Source organism: Scleropages formosus, chromosome 3 (genome assembly GCF_900964775.1).
Source record: "Scleropages formosus chromosome 3, fSclFor1.1, whole genome shotgun sequence".
NCBI classification, from domain to species: Eukaryota; Metazoa; Chordata; class Actinopteri; order Osteoglossiformes; family Osteoglossidae; genus Scleropages; species Scleropages formosus.
In genome coordinates, this window is record NC_041808.1 from 24406616 (window position 1) to 24431243 (window position 24628).

Sequence of the window (24628 nt, forward strand, 5' to 3'; positions counted from 1 at the left end):
TGTCAATGCACACTTTTTATTTTTATTACAAATCAAATCGAATTTGGTAGTTTTGTACTTCTGTAAGGGGGGTGCGGTGGTGCAGTGGGTTGGACCACAGTCCTGCTCTCCGGTGGGTCTGGGGTTCAAGTCCCCCTTGGGGTGCCTTGCGGCGGACTGGCGTCCTGTCCTGGGTGTGTCCCCTTCCCCCTCCATCCTTACGCCCTGTGTTACCGGGTAGGCTCCGGTTCCCCGCGACCCCCTGTGGGACAAGTGGTTCTGAAAATGTGTGTGTGTATGTACTTTTGTACTTTGGCAGCATTTGTAAAAGATTGATTAGTTTATTATTAATTCAGTTAAGTAACAGAAAACAGTATTTCAATTTCACAAATGCAGAAAGAAATGGAGGAGATTACTGCTGCTGCAGTTATACCTCTTCTTCATATTGTGATATAAATAGGAGCAGTTACCTTAAACCTTAAATATTAATATTTTTAAAAAGCCTTCATTCGGCATCTTTGTCCTTTGCATTTTCTTACCTGCAGGTTTCTGTAGCTTCAGTGTCTTCATGTCTGGATTTTAAATGCAATTCACTTCTTTGAACTGTCTCTGAAAAACTGCAGAAAAGAAATAGAGTTTTCTAAACTTTGCGTACTTGTACTATTTACTTGTCAATGATTATTTTCCCTGACCTGCCTTGAAACAGTTGATTTGATATGTAAATTACTGTCCCTTTCCATCTCAACTTTTAAGCCTAATTTAAAATGTAATGCCAGATGTGAAAATGACAACACACATTTAACATAATGCGTAGTCTCTCTATGTTTAATAATCGATGCTAAAGCTTATGTGGATTTTTATGTGTAATTTTGCCAACATATTTTAGACTTTTTGTGTAAGTATGACTGCTACATACTCTTTGAACTGTCTGTCATTATACTTTCGAACTGTTTAACTATGCACACTCTTCACCTAACAGCTTTAATTGATTCTAATAATCAGCTGTTAGGCCAATTCCTCTAATAAGGATTCTGAATTATTATTATTTCTTGCTGGAAAAATAATTGGTTCCAGACCGAAAATATTTCACGTAAAATGAAAAGTTAAGCAAATTAAGATATATCTTTCTATATGAGAATAACAAAATAATATGCTGCAATATTTATAACAAAAATGATTGAATTCTATCTAGTATTAACCAAATTTATTGAAACGAGTGCAATGATTTGTGCAGGAGAGTCAATCGGTGTCACCCTTGGACTCTAACTCATAAACCACAAGAGAAGGACTTTACTTATGATAGTATATTCGACATTCATGATATAAAAGCTTTTATGCAATTAAACCATTTAATTAATTTTGCATTAAATAATTCATAAAATAATATTTACATGTCTATACAGTTAATTGCTTGATGTTTGACTTACCATAATCAAGAGCTGTGATTGGCTGAGGCTGTCAACGGGACAGGAAGTATGAAGCAGGAAGTTGGAAGCAGGAAAGAGGAAGTGTATGCCGTCCTTGGTTTTATTGTGGAAGAAGCAAAACATTTCTATGCTTTGCAGAGTGAAACATATAGTAGGTAGTAAACAATATACTTGTTGTTGGCATAAAATGACTGCGTTACAGGGAAAAAATGCTTTTGTACTGAATAGTAAGTCAGTTGTATGAAAAATGGTATATATTTTCTTTAGCTTTCTGTAGAAGTTTTTTTATTCATTGTATGGCACCCTGTTGTATGAGGAAAAGGGGTGTAATTTTACTGATATCAAAACAGCATAGATGTTTTCTGAACCCTCACCAGCACTTTCATTGCAGAGAGTATTTATTTTTGTAATTTCTTCCTCTGTAGCACATCCTTTGTCCTCACAACAAAACTTGCTGGAGCCAAATCAGCATGATTAGGAAGAGGCTTGTAGTCAAACTGCAGCCGGAGCACTGAACGAATTCGCTGCGCTGAGAGTAATGTTGACAATCTAAGCCTGATGAAATCTTTAGAAAGAAAGTCACAAACAACAGAGAAGGACACAGCCACCACTCCAGGACCCAGTCTGAATACGTGTTATGTGTGATGCAGTTTATTTAGAAGACGATAACACTGAACATGCAAAACATCAATATTTGTTTATTAGATGCACATTTAATTCATGCTGATTGATGCCATACCACTAAGGGGTAGCAGGTGGTTAGGTATTGCTGCCTTGCACTTGAAGGACCTGGGTTTGAATCCCTCCTCCCAGTGTAGAGCACTTCATCAAGGTACTTACCCTTAATTGATACAGTAAATATTAACCAGCTGTGTAAATGGGTAAATCAGTGTAAGAAGATTAACACTCTAAATCACTAAAATTGTCGGCTAAATGAATAAATGTAACTAGAATGTGATCAGAGCCTCGGCCCGATATCAGTGTCTTTCACGATGATGTTGATTAGTCTTTGCACTGAAGTTGATTGTCAGCAGTAAACTGGGTATCAGAGTACGTCTGAAGAATTTGTTATTGCTCATGTAAATGAAACCCCCAGATCTGCAGTGCTTGTTTGATTCATGTAGCAGACACCAGTTTTGGATGTAAGCAGCATTTTAAACACCCTGTGTTGCTAACAGATGGCATCGTTTGTATTGTTTACTGTAATGAGGGTGCATGCAGCCACCACACAAATCCTGTATGTGTTCCACCAGGCGATCCCATGTGCCACCAATACCGTGCCGGGTACAGGGTTTCATGTTGCAAAGAGACGCTCTCAGTAGGATGTTCGTAAACACTGATGCCACGTTACCGGGCTCTACATGGGTGTCTCTTGTCGGCCTCATTGTGTAAATTCACATGACCTGTCTTACCCCATGAAGGATATAATGAAGGCAACTCCAGTTGCAGTGATTTTTTAAATTGTGGGGAGGGTGCTGTGTTTGCTTAGAGTGGAGCCCGGGCAGACAGCATGAGTAGGACCGATGGTGCACACCTTGACGTGATTCTGTCAAGGCAGCAGTATGAACCTCTGAAAACGTTGCTCTCCGACACATCTGGTAACAGGATGAACAAACAACGTTTTGTCAGGGGATTCTGATGCACTACAGCTGTCACTCGTGAAGCGATGAGCTTTTCCGTGCTCTGTGACAGTTCTGAGTACACACACATAAACACACACAGAGAACAACACTGCCAATCTGCCACTTGCCAAAATGATGCATGTGGAGCTACTTCCAGATAGGTTAACTCTTTGATACTGCTGCAGGATTTGCTTTTATTTTTTACTTTACAAATTTTCAATTTATTATGTGTATTGTTAGGGCAGTAAGATAACTTTATTGAAATATGTTTGCATGCCCATAAATTTTGACATTTAATATAGCAGAACAACATCAAAGTGGCATGTGTAAAGAAACAAAGTTTGAAGAGAAATACAATACTATTCAATATACTATGAAAAATATTACAAATACTATTAAAAAAGTATGCTACTGTGTTTAGTGTACTGTACAAAATACTGAAATACAAAATCTAATCAATACAATTACTGAAAGTAGGAGCAAGATTACCCATCAAGAGATGTAGTTGGTGAATCATTAGTAAATATATTATTTACACTATTCACAGTTGCCAGTGCAAATTTCCATCTGAATTCTGTTAATATATAGGTGGATGCCAATTGTGTATTGTTAATATCCGTTCAAGTATGGTTATGAATTAAGATGTGCACTTCAGAGGTGCACTCAAGGGGCATTGTTTGTTGGAAAAAGCTATTTCTGTACCTGTTTGAGTTCTGATTGCCATTTTTTGTTTGTTTTATTGGTAATACTACTATTAATATGCATAAAAAAAACTGCTATCCTGTTGTACATGCCCATTGCTATTGAAACTTATATGTTTCATATTTGTCAAAGAAAGGAAGACTGACCTTTGGCCTTTTGTCTCTGCAGGTGCGGTCTTGATTCCCAAGATGCCACAGCTGGAGTTCAGCCTTGGTGAGTTCACTGAACATTTACACATTTTTTCTTAAACACTGCCACTGACTTCATATTTCAGGAATTAAGTTTGAAATCTGCATTTTATTCACCATTGAGATGGTCTTGTGCCTGATTGTTACTTGATCTCAGATGCAGTATATTTATGGTAATCTTTGTGGCTAATTGCACTGAAAAGTAATTTTTCTGTGTTCCTGTTAATTTGCATATCACATGACTAAATGACAGAGCCCCTTTGTATAGTAAAGACTTTTTTCCCCAAATAAGCATTTATTAAGTCATAATAGAAAGTGTTGTTTTTTTTTTTTTTTTTTTTTTTACCTTTCCTGACCTGCAACGGAGAGCTCTTTGCTTCTTGCCCTGTGCTCTCTCTGGTCAATTTCTCAGTTCTCCTAGAATTGTGGACTGGAAGCCCTTTTGTGGGCATGTGGTGTGTTTGCAGCGGTGAGTATAACATAGGCTAGCAGGGCTTGCCTTGGCGTGTTCCTCATGTAGCCGCAGGAGCAATCTTTTCCTGGGTGACAAGGCTGAAGGACCATGTGGCCTTTCACACTGCAGGGAGTATGATGCTGCTTTTCAGGGATGGGATGCTGCTTCCCATGGGACAGGATTACAGCATACTGACGGCGTGTAGTGGGCAAGGTCACAGCGCTATTACGGAGGTCAGAGGAAAATGGGGGGCATGTAACTCATCCCACTAATTGAGCGTCCGTCACGGCAATGTTTGCTACCACTGGGAAACCTCGCAGTCTGTAATAGAGTGCCAGATCGTTTGAATTCCTGCAGATTTGTTCAACTCTGCTCTTGTGCGCATTGATCACGTCCCTCCTTGAGTTCTTGGGAAATGAATGGAGAGTTTTCTCATTGGCTGAGACTAAGTAAATGCTTTCTAGGATGAATGGTCTTTATTGGTCTTTAAAGATGACTAAGCTCTGATGCAAATTAATCTTTCTTGGGAGCAAGAAGACAGCAGGGTTTTGCATAAACATGGCAGGAGAAATTGGGAAAATACAGAGAACAGTACAAACATGTTCTTGAAATTATTTAGCTATGTAAGTAACAATTTGTACAAGTGAACATTTAACAAATTATTTTGAATTAACATTATGTGCTGAGACACAGGGTAGATTTAATTGGTAAAGACACTCATTAAACATCAAAGTAGACTTCTCTCAGTTTTGAGCTGATGGCTGTGTGGAGATCTCTAAACCCCACCCCAGCTTAAGAGCTTAAAGCGTTTAAAACTATTGCATTCACAGTTGTGCCATACAAGTGTGAAATAGCCATAAAATAAAGAACCCAAAACAGTTTAGTTTTAAAAATTTTTAACATCTAAGACTGATTTTCTTATTGTATCAAAGAACTGCTCCCTCCTGGAGAGTCTCATGGACCTTCATCCAGAAATCTTCAACATAAAGATGCTGTGACATGTCCACGCATCCTGTAGCAATCACACATAGTAGTTCTCATATCCAGAATAGCGTAGTGTGATTCTCAGGAGTTATTTTTGCTTTGAGCCAGTGTTTCTTCAACTTGTTTTAAACAAATGTCCCAGTGGTTGTAGCGTCCCCCAGACCTTTTCCTGGTGGACACCTCTGTATAGTTTTTTCTGAGCTCTTAAATTGTTTAGATTTAGCTCTTCAGCAATAAGAGGGAGTGTGGTGGTGCTGTAGGTTTGACTGGGTCCTGCTCTCGAGTGGGTCTGGGGTTCGAGTCTCGCTTGGAGTGCCTTACGATAGACTGGCATCTCGTCCTGGGTGTGTCCCCTCCCCCTCCAGCCTTGCGCCCTGTGTTGCTGGGTTAGGCTCTGATTCACCACAACCCTGCTTGGACAAGTAGTTTCAGACAGTGTGTGTTTCTTCATCAACAGCAAATTATTTAATTTGGGTTAAACAGCACAGTAGCAGAAGACAGGTTTTTCCACTTGTGTTAAACAGAATTGGTGTTTAAGGAAACCTGTCAAAGTTCTCAGCATCAGTTGTAGTTGGAAGATGGACATGATTGCTCTTCTCTAAAGAGCCTATATATCTTTGTATCCTTGGAATTATATATTTAATAGCTCGATTTGTCTGCAGTGTAAAGTCTTAGGTTAACATTCCAATTTTTTGTGTGTTTTTACTTAACTGGATGTTACAGGGCATACTGAATTTTTCTCTGTTCATTTAGACAGAGCATTGTCAGAATGTATTTGTGTTGAAATCCTCTTTTATTCTATAAAATGGGTTTGTGTTTTCAAAGTGTCTGGATTTAACATCATAGTCTGCATTCACTCTAAGTGGTATACAGCATGTGTGCCGGATGTTTTTAATGACTGGGCTAGAAGAATGTTTCTGTGAGATCCATAAAGCAGTTGTTCTCTGAAAGTTTTTTCTGCCAGTAGTAGTCCATAGTTGCTTTGATGGGAACAACCTGATGGTTGGGGATGGATCCCATTATGAACTCTTAACTATGTTTGGACTAATTGTACAACTCTGCACTATGCAAGCAAGAGTACAGTTTGACCTGCAAAATACACGAGCAATGAATCAGTTCCACAGTGTTGTTTAGAGAATAGACTGACTGCTGTATTTCTTAAGCCCAATCACCCTCAAAATCTTTGTCATAATGAGAATTTAATTGTCTGAATCCCATCTTTCAATTTTTAATGAGATGCCTGCAGGGCAACACTCCCTCTGCACTGGGCATTTGATGAAGACGACCCAAAATTGAACTAAGAAAATCAGTCCAAGTCTTGGAATGCATTGATTCATCCACAAGGCTTATTTTTCCTCAATATTACTTTTTTTTTTTAATATAATTTTAGCTGAATTGTCCTGATTTTATGACATGTAAATACACTTTTCACTGATGAGATGTGGATATTTTGATTTGTTTTGATCATACTGCTTTTAAATTATTGTAATCATCTGTATTCTGCTGAAATTCTCAGTGAACAGTAATGATCAGCTTATGTCTATATACATCTGTATGTTCTGTAAAATCAAAGAATGTCTGTGTATAGAAAATAATTATTACAATTAGACTGAGGACCATTTAGTATTTTTGGAAAGTGTGTCTTGAGTTTCATATTCATATATTTATAAATCTATTGCATTTGTAATGTACCAGTTACACAAGAAGTGCTACTTTGGGAGGTGTCATGAGGAATATCTGACTGTCGATCATTAACCCAGGTGGACAAAATGGAATAAAGAAGTTGCAGATTTACCGAATACAAAAATTACCAGATTTTGCTGATGCAAGAACAATTTGATTCATGAATTATTCCACACCTCCTGGACGTGATAGATCAGGTCCTGCACACACCGTTCTTTTCCCCTGGAGCATTGTAGGATTTGGTCATCACTCCTTTTTTATCTGGAAATAATTTACCAGGTAGTGAGAACCATTGTCACAGCTGTTGCTTGGTAACTGTAGGTCTCTTTGACAAATAATGAACCCTAAAGAGGAATTACTTTCAACTTTTTCTGTGGTGCCCAAAGTGGACCTGGGCTTTCATGCAGAAATAGCCAGATTAACATTAGAAAAAAATTCTATTATGTCATCTGGATTGTTTCTCATTAGTTTTTTTTTTTTTTTTAAAATACCTTACTCACATAATTTCAATGTGAAAGACTTGTCACATTTCATTAAATTCTGTATAATTAATTTGCTTATTTTTAAACACATGCAAGATGTTTCGTCCTATTAGACAGTTTTTTTTTTTTTTCTCAAAGCTGTGAAGACAGTAAAACTAATAGCAGTGAAACTAATTCTATCACCATATTCCCCTTTAGGGTCCTGCCTTTCCTGTAATGTTTTACAGGAGCCCAATAAAGCAGTATTAGGATTCACCTCATGTGCTGTGCTGTGTCAGAGGACTTTCACAGGCTTATTGTTGGCTCGATATGGATGGGACTCAGAGGCATGACCATCACATGACAATGACTCGTGAGCACATGGCTGACAAAATGAAGCGGCAAATTAAACGGTAACTTCCCTTGCTGATGCCAAAGGTGCAGACAGCAGCAGTGCTTTGGGTCCTGAACTGGGCACTTAACACGATACAGCAATAGAATAGAAATGCAGCGGTGTGATATTTTTGTGCCGACAGTGGTAAACTTGCATATAACCTCCTTGTGCCCGTGCACTTTTATGGCGACAGTTTACTGGAAAATAAAGGCGGATTGCAAAAATGTGAATGTGATGTTTGTTTACTACCTTGCTTTTCTGATGTATTCTATTTTCTACGCATTTTCCCCAGGTAATTGCTGATGCTGTGAAAAAGTGGTGAAAACTCTGAATTGACTGAATTGCTGAAACATGATTCTAACATAAGAACTAGATCTTTAAACTGCAGGCTGACTGCTTTGGGTTTTTAGCATAACGGGGTAAAATGGTGAGCACAGACCTCTACTTTGCATGAAAATTAATTTAATTTTAAAGTGTTCCGCTACAAAACAAGCTGTTTGGTCACTAAAGGACTGTGTGGAAAATGATAAAATGTGAGGGCTTTTGCCAGGGTGGGAGCGCTGTTTTGCTTGACTGAGGCCCAATATACGGAAAGGAAATCCATCTGTCCATCCATTATGAATAACTGCTTGTCTGGTCCAGAACCTATCTCAAAAACATAGAATATAAAGGTCAGCATGATTCTGGATGGGATGCCAGTCCATCAAATGGCAATCACACACACTTACTCACACAAATTCCGATAGTTTCTCCATTACTTTATGTCGTTTCCCTGTGCGCCCATGGAAGCCAGACTTAGTCTGAGTCCCAAGTGAACAATTATTAGCAGAGGTCTTTACAATGGGAATCTGTTATGTCCATATATCGTTTTAATTAAAAAAGATTTGATGCCATATCAAGCCTCACAGCCCAGAATCTGTGAGGCACCACTGCTGCCCGCTGCACCACTGTGCCACCCCGAGGGGAGATGTTGCAGTAGTTCTGTATCGAGCACTTTGTGTTTTATTGAGCCACACAACACTTTATGTCTGTATCTGTTGTGCTGTTTTAGGTTTTGTGTTGTATTTCTGTTGGTTTTTAAAAGAGAAGGGGTATTGTCAAAAGGGATTCCTGTGGTGGCTAGTCCACACTCGGGTAATGTGGTGGTGCACATTTCCAGTAGGTTCTAATGAACCCCTATAGTCTGTTATGGAATCAGCAGCCTTTGGGATGTTACACCTGAAGTTTAACTTGTCAACTTTATAAGTTTCTTCCTGTCAGACATCAGAACAATAGAGCTTCAGGGATCAGTTATGTCTGGTGAAATTTCCAAACAGTACAGCCCTGACATTTTAATTGACTGGATATTATTACTTTGTTCCCAAGTAAATACTGTAGCAAGGGTTGAAACATATACCATTTAAAGCAAACTAAATTTACAGCTATTTTCTCTGGTGATTTCCTCCTATTTTTTTCAGGAAAAATTGTATTTGTGCTTGGGGAAAAGTATTAATATATATTAACTTGTATAATATATAAGTTTTGTATCTAAAAATAATATCATATGTTAACTTTTCTAAAGAGTATTATTAATTCATAATAATGAAAATGAGGAGGGTTTAAAGCAGAAAAAATAATCCCCTTAAAACTACTGACAATTTAAAATGGCTTGTAATTGAGTGTATGCATATTTAACTATGACAGTTTTAGATATTTTACTTAGAACACAGTTAATTCCAAAGCATGTAATATTTGTTCTGTTTGACATTTAAGTGGAAAATTGCATTTTCATCACGCTGCACTTTAATGGTGCCTGGGTGAGATTTTGAAACATGTCAGTTATTTTAATAATAATAAAAGAGTAAAATACATAAACTTCAGCCGGTAATATTTAGTTGAGCTCCTACTACATAGTACAAATTTAAGTAGTGTTTTTCAGAAGTTTAGCATTAATGTGTATTTTTTCCCAGTTCAAAACTGCCTCCTTTTCTCTGAGGACCATAGCTAAACAACGAACTGCAGTTATTGCTTTTTCGGCAGAAGGAGGATGGATAGACCTCCCATGATCTTCAGTGTTTTCGTGAAAGGCTGCAAAGAAAAGCAGCCAAATGGAACCATTAGGCTTTGATGGAAAGGATACCACAGGCTGATGTTACTTCTGGGGCTCACAAAGCTGGAAATGGAGCTCAGAAGCACTTTACAACTCATCTATTCAATCTTGTTTATGCTTTAATGATTATAATATTCATTATTAGTAAAGCCTTTTTCCTTGTTTCAAAACAATGAAAGCATATATGTTTATTAGTGGTTAGAGCTAGTCATTGTGCATCACTTTAGGGTAAAGCATCTGCCAAATGAATAAATGTAAATGCATAATGCTTTAAAAAGGCAACATGGTGGAGCAATAGGTAGTGCTGATACCTCACAATGAGTGGGCTGTACATTCGGACACAAGTCTGAATGTGGCTCGGTCTGTGCGGAGTTCATGTGCATATTCTCTCCATGCTTGCGTGAGTTCCCTCGCAAGCTCTGGTTTCCTACCACAGTCCAAAGATAGGTGTTTCAGATGGATTGGTGACTTTGCCTGTAATCTGTGTGTGTGTTACATTGCTGTAAAGTTGGATGACTGTAGGGAGATTCATGTAGTGTATCTAGCACTGTAAGTTGCCTTCTATACAAGGATCAAGTAAATACTATTTCATAATGATCCTAATAGAGCTGTTTCCTTGTACTTGAAGCGTGTGAACAAACTCAGCTAGATGGAACAACTGGAGGAGAATGTGGAACTATGGCAGCCAACAGGGGGTGTAGTGGTTAGAGCTGCTGCCTTATATTTGAAGGACCCAGGTTTGAATCCCACCTCCCGCTATAATAGTCTTGATCGAGGTACTTGAATTGATGCAGTAAAAATTATGCTGCGGTATAAATGGGTAAAGTAGCTTAATATCGTGTTATTGTACCCTGTAAATTGCTTTGGAGAAAAGCATCATCAGAAATAATAAATGCTCAAATGTGCATACTGGAGTATTAGGTAATTTCATATGCATTTGTTAAACTTGGAGTACCTGCAAAACAGAGTTACTGTAGAGCTACATGGCTGTATTGGTTGGTCACGTATGAGTCCTGTAGGAAAGTGGAATGCAGCCGAAAATGTTCTGCCCCTTTTGTTCATCAGTGTCGTAACAATTGCAGCTTTAATGGACCATGTCCTCATTTCTGCCCAAATGAGTGAAAGTCATGCAAAGTATTTAAAACTATCAGCTGGTTTGTGAGCTCTGAGCAGCTGGTACGGTGTGTTTTGCAGTGTTTGGAAACGGTGCTCTGCGAGGCCAGCAAACATGAATAATAAATCCGCGGCGAGAAGGAAACATTAACTTCCCCTCGCATGGCAGCTTAAGCTGCCCAGTTATTTCCTGTAATAGAAAGCTCCAAGGACCCGGTGCGGCCCTGCTGGAGGAAATTAAAGTGCAATAAAAACGGCGCTTTTAGTCGAGACGACAGCAGAGAGTGAGCGAGCGAGAGAGAAGGTGAGCACGGGGGGGCTGCAGCGACACTCAAACTGTCTGTATGGAACCACAAAAGTCTGTTTTTTAGCTTTCCAGCATGTGACTTCCTATTTCTGTGCAGATCCTCCTGAAACACACTTCCTACCAGCTGCGCTCTCTCTCCCTAACCCGCTCTCCACGCCACTCACCCCTAACCTCCTGTGTCTTTCAGAATGCCAGGAACTGGCCGTCCCGGTGCGAGGGGAGAGGAAGCCCAACGCTGTGGTACGGGTCTCCGTGGTAAACACCTCGCAGGAGAGCCTCGCCACACATGCCTGCACTGAGATTGTGGAGGTAAGGTGCCCCGTCCCCCTCTGGGGCCAAACCGCACGGCCGCTGAGCATCCTGTCCTGTCCCATCCCAGTTCAGCATACCTCAGCATATTCCTCAGCGCCGGGCGGATACTTGGTTGTCATGATTAAACTTGCCCCAGGAGGAGGAGGAGGAGGAGGAGGAGGAGGAGAAGGAGGTCCGCCTCCTTCTAAAGAGACATAACGTCTCTCATAAACGCCTGCACAAAGAGGGGCTTATTTCCCTTCTGCTTCAGTTTTCCAGGCAGTTATTTTTTGTGAATGTGGTCCAGTAGGAGGGCAGCCTCTAGCTCTGAGTCCAACACTGCCCGGACAGTAAGGGATCTCAAATACAAGGGGTGAGCAGCGGGAGCGCAGGAGGGCTTTTGTTCTGCACAAACTTGTCCCATTCCTGCATGTCAACCTGACGGCCTGGACCGACGCCAAATAAGATGGACGCGTGCTTCCAGCTCACAAAGCGGTGGCAACGTACAAGGCGCTCGCGCTGGGAGTCAGCTGTTACAAAACCTGCATTTACGCACAGAGATGAGATCCAGATACCACCACGGGTAGGTCTGAATGCTCTCCACATACGCTGACACGCTCCAGCCAGCGGTTATCTGATCCGGAGAATATGGCCAGGGGATTTCGGTGGATTTATACTCCTTAAAAATACACGACTGCTCAGGTGTGTGAGAGAACATTAAAAGGATGTTACACTTCTGGGTTAACAAACTTGCTGCTGATACTTGAAAAAGAGGATTCTTTTTTAGGTTTCCATATGTTTGTCAAGGTGATGAGGGCAGCAGGTGGTATAGTGGTTCCAGTCATTGCCTTTGGGCTTGAAGGACCTAGCTTTGAATCTTGCCTCCTGCTGAAATATCCTTGATCAAGATACCTATCCTGAATTGATACAGTAAAAGTACCTTGTTATTTAAATTGTTATTGTTAAATTAGTAAATCGGTGTAAAGTAATCAAACACTGTAAATCACTTTGGAGAGCAGTGTCAGACAAGAGAAACTATAGATGAGATGGACAGCTGAGAACTGTGTGTAAAACAAAGTACAGAGCAGCTCACGTAAAGCATGCATAGGTAATTCACAATGCATATTAAAAAGCGGTCTGCTGGAGCAGGTCTGCAAGAGAAATGTTGATGTTGACGCAGCAGAACTGAAAAGTGCCATTGTGCCGTGAAATTCTGTCCTGTCTGTGGCCAGCAGCGATGGTTTGGACACTTCTTCTGGACCGTAGAGCACATGCCGGTGATGTCCGATATCCATAACTTCATACTCTACCACCAACACTTTGATGTGCTCGTCTGTGCCTTTTTCTGTCTGCCAGTTTATCACAGTAAGCAGACAGTAAGAATATGTAACAGCCCAACAAAGTTATAATTATTGAGAAGGTCTTGTGTTTCATACTGAAAAGACGTCGCTGAGAATCTGTCTTCGATCATGATCATCTGTGGACAGTGGCTTGTAATTACCCTGTTTGTAAACGCGATTATGGGCGGGGTTGGTGTGCGCTGTGAATCAGCAATTTAAATAAGCCAATCAAAATGCCTTTCCATATACAGCGCTTTGATGCAATAACATCTCCACCCATGGAGGTTTTCCCCATACGTCTCTCTTTTCACACTAGTAATTACTATGAGGGAAGGGCGATAAATCCCATTAATAAGTGGGTAGAGTTTGTACACTCATGGGAGCCTTTGGGAAGCCACATTTTGCCAGGAGTAAAATGTAACACAGTGGCTGCATTGAAGTCTTTCTGACATCTGCTGTAGGAAACAAGATGCCCCCAATGCCTTAAATGTTTTTTGCTGTTTTTCTCTATAGTGAATTTGCTGTCCTGATAAACACCAGTGTGAAAACAGCACTCAACAACTGTCCCAGGGAGGAAAGAGAATTATTTATTTACCTGTTTAAGGGAGGAATGCAGGTCTCTGCTGGCCTGCTGGGGTCGGTTTGACTCTGAGGGGCCCTTGATTGATTTTACTTTGGGTCAGGGCAGGCCGAGGGCCACGGGGGATGGTTCCACAGTGGTTAACTGCCTCTGACAGCCCACACTGCTGTGCCTGTGCTTCTGCCTCGCAGGGAACCAGAGACCCGCTGTTCCTGACGGGAGTGAGCTTCCCTCCAGACTACCCTCTGTGTGAGGAGACGCGGCTTCAGCTGACCATCTACGATGTGAGGGACGCATCTCAGGAAGTGGTGAGCGCACCTTCTGTTTTTCGTTCTGCTGTAGTGTTTTGTTCTCACGGTTCTTCTGTGTTTTATGTCCACTGATGCTACAGTCTAAAAGTTAACACCTGTAGAGCTGCAACAACAGTTCATCCACACATAACAGGATGGGGGGTTCATTCCAATGTATCATATAAATATATATATATTTTTTTGACTTTCCTACCAAATCTGCATTTATAATAAAACATTTTTATGTCATTATTAAAACTTTCATGTAAGTAAACAGCTTCATATATTGAAATAAAGGGATTTGTAAATCAGTCCGAGTTTCATTTAGCCAGTTAACGAGGCACTTGAGAGAAATTACCAATGATCACAATGTCACATTGAAAGATGACACAGCATTTATGGCATTTCCTTACAAAATTTTCATTTATAATAAAATATTTTTATATGGTATCAAGTTTTAAATCAGCAAAAAGCTAAATAAATTATTCCACTTTGTTGAATTTTTTTAAATTCTGAAAAATATATTTAAAAAAATATTGTGATGCAATGGACTGTCCCATCAATATCCAGTTGTCTGCAGTCCAGTCCTGTGTGGATGAGCTGTAGTTTCCAAAGCTTTCTTTGACTGCCTGGCTCTACACTTGTGGTGAAAGGAAATGCAGCTGGGATGAGTGGACTGTAAGCCACAGAGGTCCAGAGGAAGTGAGAGCCCACAGTTGCTGTTTTGCCACTTTGCCACATTGTCAGCACTAAATGTGTTCATTATGGGCTTTGGAGGGTTCCTGATGCTGGGTCATTGACCCCAGTGCTTCTTGAAGTCAAGCAGGGAGCTGGCAATGCAGAGACACACCAGCTTCTCTCTGACTGTGCTGAGGAACAATACACATTGCACCAAGACATCCACAGATAATATGTACTTTGACATTTAAATCTCATTACGGCTAAGTATAGTGAAGGTAACCTCATGGCAGTTAATATTACTCTGTACATGTAAGGTATTCTAGAGTAAAGTCTGTGTAAAGTCACTGGAAAATATTGAAAGTAGATATTAATGACAGAGCTCAATCGCGTTAAGCACTTATAGATGCTCTTGCTGCAGAAATACATGTACAGCTTTCGGGGAGAAATGCATATGATGCTGGGACTTCAAGTGTGGCCTTGCTATAAATATGGATGTCTTTAATGAAATCTTAAATAGAGGAATATTTTAGCTAAGGATCTTAAAAACTGTCTCGCTTTTTGTTGTGGATTAATTATACACATGTGCTTTGCTTCAAAAAAAGCATAAAGCCCTCAGTAAAGTGGTACTTGCGAGACATTACCATTGATGTGATGCCTTAGACTTGGGGGACTCAGGGGAATAGCTATTACAATCTTCAAAGCAGACCAAATATACACCAAAGGTTGGTTCATTGCAGTGCAGGTTCATTTTCTTCACTATTTATGTGAGAATGATGGCTGATGAATGTGAATATCCATTTTCAGTATTAGTATTTGTTATGAAATTGATCCCATAAGTGGCCTGTGAGCTCAAAACAGCAAACTCATCCATAAACCTAATTGGATTCTTGGATGAGGTGAGATTTAGATAGAAACAAGTGGTCTCTAATATAGATATTAACCCACTCAGACTGTCGACCTTTTTTAGGCTCCGCTGGAGCACCATAGGATGCTATAGTGCAGGATCGTTTGAAAGCACTATTACTGTACAACGGTGGAGGAGCTGTGCTGAAGGAGGGCTGCTTTTTAGGCTCTACCCTGGTCTTCAATCATATTTTAAATCATCATAAAAAATGGTATGTAGCCGAGCAGGAAGCATGGTTGTTAAGGACTTGGGCTCCTAACTTTCTTTTTCAAGTCCTTCGAGCAGCTCTGTTGTTATACCCTTGAGGAAAATGTAAAACCTGAGTTCTTTGTGTATCAGTTCTATAATTGGTAATGTGAAGGTGAAGGTATTTGCTGAGGTATTTGTTAAGGAACTAAATTGTAAGAAGAGGACAGAAAGTAGGTAAACATAGTGTCCTGGACATGGTGAAACTTATTTCATCTGACCTAAGAACTTGTAGGCTGTTTTTCCAAAGCTCTTTTTTCTGCTCCTAACATTCACAGAGCACATAATTTTCCATAGCTTTTAAATAAACATTAATTAGGCAAGTAAATAATTAATATGAATGAGGAAATAAATAGATCAATGGATGCTCTGTGAAATATTTCCATGGCAGAGTTGAGAGCCAACATGAGCTCACTTTGGTGTGGCCTTCATGTGTCGTACATGCTTACTCACTGGCTGCCCCATGGGCTTTGCCTGGGGAACCTCCTTCTTTCCCACAGTGCTTTGATCCAACAAAACCTGGACTTCCTTCTCTAAGACATGTCCTCAATGGACCTTGTCCTTGTAAATCTCCCCAAGCACCCTGCTGCAGCACCAGTATGGTCTGCTCATGAACACATGTAAAATAAAAGTAGTTGACTTAGAGTTTACTGTGATCAATACTAGACCCAGTCCTCTTATACCTAAACACAATACGCATACCTGTACTAGAGATTGCAGAAATTCTGCTGTGGTATCTTATTCTTGCAGGAATTTGCGCATTTGCATTTACATTGATGCATTTATGCACTCTTCTCCAAGGTGACTTTCAGCTTAGAGTAAACAAAAAAGCATCATGGTACACACATGATTGCTCAGTCATAGCTGTTTGTTCAATTTAGTCGTTGTCATTGCACTCAGTAGCTACCAAGTGAAATGGCATAAAAATAAACAAAAAAATAGGTAAATAAAAAGTAGCAGGTGCTGAGGTACTAACTTACAAAAAAGTATCATGAGCTTGGGGGGGAAATGGGTTTGAAACTGATCAGTTTTAAGATCCTTCTTGAATACTGGAAGGGATTCAGCAGCTCTTTGGGACAGAGGGAACACTGGAGCCTCTCATACCAGCCTTATGTTGCCTTAGGTGATGTTCCAGAATATGTTACATTAGGGTTTTAATCAAACTGTGAAGACTGTGGTTTGTTCTCCGTGTCATTGTTATGCTCATCAGATCAAATGGAAACAACGCATGTTCAGCAGACACGTGCATTGTCCAACCGAAAGACATCCCTCTGAACAGGAAGGAGATGCAGGTGAAGTTGCCATTAAGTAGCGATTAACATCAAACTTGACATTTAACGTAAGGAATCCTTCCAACCTTTCCAGGAAAATGCAGCCCACATCATTAATGAGCATCAAGAAGCCTTTCCGTGGGAACTGGGCCCTTTGCTGAGCGTTTTTGATTGAATTGGCATCTTGTACCCTGAGCTGAAATTCACTTTGAATTGATCCATGTTTGCTCTTCCGTTTCGCCTTGCACTTTGCAGTAATGTGAAAAGCCTCAAGTGTGGACTCATGCCTTTCCTGTTCTTCTGACTTTCAAGACCTTATACTTGAAGTTGACACAAAATGCAGTTTCAAAGAAAGTACTCCTTAGAAATTCCTAAGGTCTTCCTTCTTCACCTCGGCGGTCTCCACAAGGCCTGCCTCCGAATCTTGAAGATGCTGAAACACGTGTTCTTGCACTGACTATTCTTGGTGTTCCCCATTTAACAACCCGCCCACTTCCATTTTTTGTCGACTGCTTGCAACTACCGCATAGAAATGTGCATTTTATGAATTTGCAAGGTGCTATGAATTTTCAGCTGAGTCCTGGTAACCTTGAATGAAGTGGTGTCCTGCAGATTTAATTCGTTTTCACCTGGACTGTTTACTTTGCTGCACGAGACCTTTTGGGGTCTCGCTTATGGTTCTGCTGTGAATATGGGAACAGCTGGCTAGGTTGGAGGCGGGAAGAACAGGGTCACAGGTCCTGAGATGGATGACAAAGATTGATGTACCTGACACTGCATCCAGAAGCTTGGAGACCAGGGAGCTGGAGAGACAGGGTCACTGCGGGTCACTCTTGGGCGGTAGGTGTCTGGGGACCTCGGTAACTCTTATTTACGTGAAGCACACAGAGGAAATTATTAATCTCAGTTTTTGCCAAATCTCCCTCCCAGTGTCGGCATTTTCTGCTAGAGGAAAATAGGATAAGATCAAAGGAAGTGGTATGATACAGTAATTACAGGAGTGGCAGCGCCATGGTGAGTTTCAATGAAAAAACTCATTAATTGCAAGAGGAATTTTAAGGGTTTACCTAAAACCACGATGTAGAGATGCCTGGCAGATGGTAAGTAGTCAGAGCCTGGAAGAAGAAATGAAAATAACAATGTAGAATTAGGAGCAGGTTCAAAGAGGCTTGCATGAGCAAAGCCATTACCATGTTGTGTAAGTGTTCCAGGAGCTCGGCTCTGTCATAGACCCTCTAAAGAGACTATCGTGATCTATTGTGCATCACGAGCATCAAGAAGCCTTTGTATGTTTGTACTGTACTATGAAACGGGTGGGGAATTAAAGGTGAAAATGCCCTCAGCCATACAGCCGCCCAAAGTGGAACAAAGTGTTAACACTGAAGTGAGCCAAGTTAAAAAGGCTTCCCCTTGTCAAAGACTATTTATAGAGCACTGAGTCCAAGGCTTCGTACCAAACAGTAGCTCGTATTATGATTCATCGTGTCACCTGCTTGCGGACGTACAGTGCAACAGAATGCTGCACACTGCACATTTAATAGCAGCAGCATGAATCTGTGATTCCTACACTATTCATACACATGAAGGTGACATTATAAGAACTCAAATGCAATCTGTTTTGTGGATATTTTTTATATTGGTGCTGTAACAGTAAGTGTAAAATAAATCATAATTGAAACATACCGGCACAAAAGAGTAGAATTCATTGCTTAAAAAATGCCTGTGCTCTACACGAAAGATCATACAAAGGGCTAATAGTGCCGGTATCACTTTGCCATTTTCGGAGAACCGGTGACAAAGCAGGTCAGTGAAATGCTTGCTGAAGTATTATCATATTTGCTAAAACATTACTTTCTTGGTTCACAAGTACTAATATTAAGGAATAGGAGGACTCAATTGAGGGGTGTGGTGGTGCGGTGGGCTTGACGGGTGCTTTGCTTTGCGGTGGGTCTCGCATTCGAGTCCCGCTTGGGGTGTGCAGCAGCTCTGTTTTTCTCTCTGTGTTTGCCTCCCCCAACATGCAGAGAAAACACCTGGCAGCCCACCTTTGTTCCTCCCTTGGCTTGCCTTTAAAACCACACAAGTGGTTTAATTTCAGTATTTTGAATATTTCACGTTGTAAGAGGATTTGTATATATACTGCAGCCTTCTGCCAGACAAATAACATAGCTGCTAAAATTTCGTTTAACATTCATTATTTAACTTTGTACATTTTTGACTCAAGTTTAACTTATCTCCAGCAAAAAGTATAATGTGCATAGCTGGTAGTGTTGTGGTTAGCCCTGCTGCCTTTAGAACCAAAGGTTGCAGCTTTAAAGCAAGATACTTTCCCTAAGTTGCTCTGGTAAAACTACCCAGCTGAGTAAATGGGGACATAGCTGTAAGCATGTATTTTGCACTGGAAAAAAGTGTCTGCTAAATGAAGAAATGTATGGAGTGTGGTACAACACAGGAACAAACTGTATAAAGTGCAGCTATGTTATTCGTCTGGTAGAAGGCTGCAGTATATATACAAATGCTGAGACCCTTATCCTCTTACAATGTGAAATATTCAAAATACTAAAATTAACACTCAACTTACAGTATCTCACAATTTTGAAGAAATGTACAACAAATGAAATGTCATTTCTGCATTTGTTACACTGACTTTTCTGATTAAGGCTGATTATATAATTACCATTTTATTGTAATTTCCATTTACTCATTTAGCAAATGCTTTTCTCCAAAGCAACTTCCAGTGAGCACTACATATTTAGCTGATGCCTTTCCACCCAAGGTGACTGACAATACTAGATCTACTACCTATAGTGAGTCACTCATCTGTACCTCAGTAATACACACTCTCACACACTACATGAGCAATTTAGAGTCACCAATTCACTTGAAACACATGTTCAGTTTGATGAACGAAGATCGAACCCATGTCCTGTTGCCCCCCCCATGGTTTTAAAAAAAAGCATAGATATAAATATTAAAAAGAATATATATATATATGTATAGGGGGGTACGGTGGTGCGGTGGCGCAGTGGGTTGGACCAGGTCCTGCTCTCTGGTGGGTCTGAGGCTCGAGTCCCCCTTTGTGTGCCTTGTGATGGACTGGCGTCCTGTCCTGGGTGTGTCCCCTCCCCCTCCAGCCTTATGCCCTGTGTTGCTGGGTTAGGCTCCGGCTTCCCGTGACCCCGAATGGGATGGGCCGTTCAGAAATGTGTGTGTATGTATGTATGTATGTATATAATATATATATAACAGTGGCACAGTGGGTTTGGCCTGTGCCTGCTCTCTGGTGGGTCTGGGGTTTGAGTCCTGCTTGGGGTACCCTTCCACGGAGTGGCGTCCCATCCTGGGTGTGTTCCCTCCACTCCGATGCCCTGTATTGCCAGGTTGGGCTCCGGCTCGCCATAACCCCGCTCAGAACAAGCGGCTTCAGTCAGTCTGTGTGTTTGAGATATACAATATATATATGTGTACATACAGAAATATGTATGACAGTTTAACCAAGTATGAAAATGAGATTCATGAACAGTTCTTTTTTTTTATGACTATTACCTGTACATGTAAAAGAAATGTGTGGGACATGTGTGTAGAGGAAATTTAAAACTTTAAGGTGACCACTATCTTATTAATTGCACTTAAATTAGAACTTCCAGTACAAGTCATTGGCTGTTGATGGTTTTATGGTCGCTGCCCTCACTTTGAATTTGCGCAGATAAGAGCCTAATATTAGAGGAGAAAATTACTGAAGGTCAATAGAACCAATTAAAGGAGTTATTTGGTGAAGGGCCAGGCAGAGATTGTAGAAGTAATCGCTCAGAACCACCCAAGTGCAAAAGCCGGATAACAAGCTGCTGTGACAGCTGAAATTCAGACTTTCCACTCGTCTTCCAGTCACGTCGCTCCATCTTTTTTGGGTTTAATTCTCTAAAATGTCATCTCCTTGTGCCTTCTTCTAATGACTGCTTTTTAGACCAGTTAGAAAGGGCCTCAACATCAGCGCTTTCCCTGGAAAACCAAATCCGTGTTTTTGAAGGCCCCTCTTTGGACTGTGGCTACAAATAGATTTTTCTTTGTGCTGACAAAGGCTTTTTCTCCATTTCCAAGAGTTTTGATAACACTATTCGCTGTTGACAAGGAAATACAAGTCAAAGCAAATTTCTGGAACTTGGCTGATTCTGTAGAGAAAATGAACTGTGGAGTAAAATCAGACAGGCCCAAAACTGGCCTCAGATGTTTCCTTCAGAGCTCTGCTGCACTTGAAGTATCCAACATTTCCCATCCCCAAGTTTGGAGGTGTTTTAGTTTGCTGTCTTCTGGATCTGCTCTTCATAAGCTTTTTTAGAATTGGAAATGGAACTACAGAATTTATTCATTTTGAAATGTAGTATATTTATATAGGATGGGGGGTGCGGTGGCGCAGTGGGTTGGACCGCAGTCCTGCTCTCCGGTGGGTCTGGGGTTCGAGTCCTGCTTGGGGTGCCTTGTGACGGACTGGCGTCCTGTCCTGGGTGTGTCCCCTCCCCCTCTGGCCTTACGCCCTGTGTTGCCGGGTAGGCTCCGGTTCCCCGTGACCCTGTATGGGACAAGCGGTTCTGAAAATGTGTGTGTGTGTGTGTGTGTGTGTGTGTGTATATTTATATATAATCCTTTATGATTAAAAAAATCCTTTATGATTGGTCATGTGGTCTGAGTCAAAGATGGCAACTTTACGTGTTCTGTGTTTACTCTAGAAACCAACAGCTCTGAGAAACAAAATATCACTTGCAATTGACCAATCATTTTAATGTATAATATTTTCTAATTTTGATGGGATTGTAAACTTTTTATATGTAAATGAAATGCTTTAACAATATAGTCGTATGTCAAAAGAAATAGGCATTAAATAAAGCATACTGGAAGATGCAGTGACGCAGCAGGTTTGGCCAGGGCCCACTGTGTGGCGGGTCTGGGATTCGAGTCCTTCTTGGGGTGCCCTGCGGTGGATTGGTGTCCCATCCTGGGTGTGTCCCCTCCCCCTCCGCCCTTGAGCCCTGTGTTGCCAGGTTTGGCTCCGGTTTGCCATGACCCCGCTTGGGACAAAAAATTGTAGACATTGTGCATGTGTGTGTAAATCATACTGAAAATACAATATTGCAATGCACTGGACTTCTTGGTCATTCCGGTATTCGGTCAGTATGGATAAACTATAACAGCACAAGGCTAGGATGGAAACCCAAATTTAAAACCAAGGAAGCTGCATGAAGCAGAACGCCCTTGAACCAGACAGCCAACAACAGGCCTAGCTGACAAAGGTTCCAACAAAGAGTACTCCTGAGTTGAACATATTCCAGAAAGAACTGTAATAACCTGAAGTGTGACAGACCTTCATACTATGCTTGTTGGTATTTTCATCAAGATAATTACAGCCTGTGGGTATGAGATGTGTTAGTGTCCCCACCTGAGTCATACTGTACGCTCTGCCAAGTATTATAGAGGTTGATCATCCCAGGAAAGGGCTGCAGTCTCTTCGAGGGGCCCTGACGGTATGGGAATAACCATTAAAGAGAGATTAAGTTCATATATTACTGGTGTCAGAAAGGCCTTAGTAAATATCTAATGAAAAAGTAATGATTGCCAGTAATTGATTTTTTTACATTTTTATAGTGGTGCTTGATGCTGACAGAGTGCAAAGCAGCCAGGTAATATATTGCACATGTGCAGTGTTTTGCTTTATGAGCACAGATTTGAACCTGAGCTGGAGCATATATGATAATAATGCTTGGAGCTTTACCAGATTAAAGATTAAAGAAATAATAATAATAATAATAATTAAAGAATGTACTATATAGCATTTTTGCTGGATTTTGTGAAAATCGTGATTTATTTACTGCAGACTTAGGTACCTGCATGGACATATTTTGGAGTCATACAAAGACATGCGGAAGCAATATCATCCTGTATCAATGTTTAGCCATCAGAACAGTAATAAAAAAATTCACTCCGGGGCAAAAACATTTCTCTTGATTTTAGAGATTTCTTCACAGAAAACAAACCACTTCAAAACTGAAGAACTAGATAATAAGAACTTGAAGTGCAGTAAACAACATATTATGCATTCATATGAAAATGGCTAGAAAATGGCTTTGTTGTAGCAGCAGTATTTACACAGCTGGAAGTGAAAGTAAGAGCTGCTAAAGATGAGCTTCGTTTCTAACCTTCTTCTCATAAACCAGCCATGCGCCTTCATACATCGGTGCCGGTCCTGATCAAATGAAATGAAACAGCCAGTCAGATGTGCTTTGGCTGTGTGTGATGTATGATTGTATAACATTTCTAAGCAAAGGTCCCATCAGCTTCCACAGTGCTTCTGTCAGAGTGTGTGTGTGTGTGTGTGTGTGTGTGTGTGTGTGTGTGTATGAGAGAGAGAGAGAGAGATTGTGTGAAGCAAGCTAGTGGGGACACTTTGCTAATAATATATTTATGTATGGTGGCAGATGGTGGCTGTCTGGGAAGGCGATGGGACGAAATGAAAGCTAAGTGTCTGTGAAGTCTTAATATGAGCATATTGTCATACAGAATCTACAGAACTGCTGCACGATGGCAAATGTGGCAAACCGAGATAAAGGGAACATATTTAACATGGGGCTAGACTGTTACGTGAAGTTACCTTTTTATGTCGGGAAAAGTCTTTTAAAGAGAAATTCATTCATTCCATTGGATCTTACTGTATAGTTTCGATCAATTTTGTGCCATTATGTCATTTGTGTGTTTATATACCACTCTGAGGGTCTTTAACTTGTGGAGAACTAAACATTCTTTTTTTTATTTTTGTTACAAACATTGTGGTAGTTTGTGTCTCGAAGTGGTAATTTTAACCTCTGGGTTTTTCCTTTAGAGAGGATGTCACTTTGATATGCTCATTCTAGGCAATTGCTCATACAACAGGGTAATGGGGTAAAGAAAATGCTTTAAAGCAATTCTCTGCTCTTAAGTATATTGAGGAGATTATAGTGAATTTTCTTTGTGGACTGCTGGATTTGTTGAACATTTCTTCGTGGAAAACATGACTTTAATAGCTATTTAGATTTTCTATTTGAATTCTTTTTTTTGCTTAGCAACAGAATGGAGCTGGGTTGCAGCAACGCAGAGTAACAATCAGTATACCAAGAACATGCAAATTCATAGAGGTACATAGAACAACTCAAAGGCAAAGGGTTATCATGTTTACCTGGGCTGGTCATACAGCCCTGTCAGAGGAGTTTCAAAAAAGTGACCTTATCTTCCAAAGTTCATTCGGGTAATACAGATGGTGTATGAAGTAAAGGTTTAAGGTTTACAAAGGTGTAACCTTGGTAATACAGTCTGGCATATTACCATAAATATATTGTATAGAATCAAGTGACTCACTAGAATAGAAAGCAAAGAAGAAAAAAGGGAGAGATTAGTATGATAACTGTGCGAAAATAACAAAACTTTAGTTTAATTTCTTGACTGAATCAGTTGTTTTTTTACACCAGAAAAATATTGGGAGTACATATATATCAAACATTTTACACTGTACATTAAGCAGTATGTATATACATATACATATGTGGATTGATTGAAGAGTTTTAAGATGTACCTGTCATTCACATCTGAAGGTTCCTCAG

General features: G+C 40.4%; 1 protein-coding gene across 1 annotated transcript in view; it reads left to right on the top strand.

Annotated features, from left to right (window-relative positions):
- Positions 1-1514: 1514 nt before the first annotated feature.
- LOC108936648 (type II inositol 3,4-bisphosphate 4-phosphatase-like) overlaps positions 1515-24628 on the top strand; it is a 97495-nt gene continuing 74381 nt past the window's right edge. The window contains exons 1-4 of the mRNA XM_029249992.1: positions 1515-1561; positions 3899-3943; positions 11591-11712; positions 13806-13922. Coding sequence (XP_029105825.1) covers positions 1534-1561; positions 3899-3943; positions 11591-11712; positions 13806-13922 — 312 coding nt within the window. The 5' untranslated portion in view covers positions 1515-1533. The remainder of the gene's footprint in view (positions 1562-3898; positions 3944-11590; positions 11713-13805; positions 13923-24628) is intronic.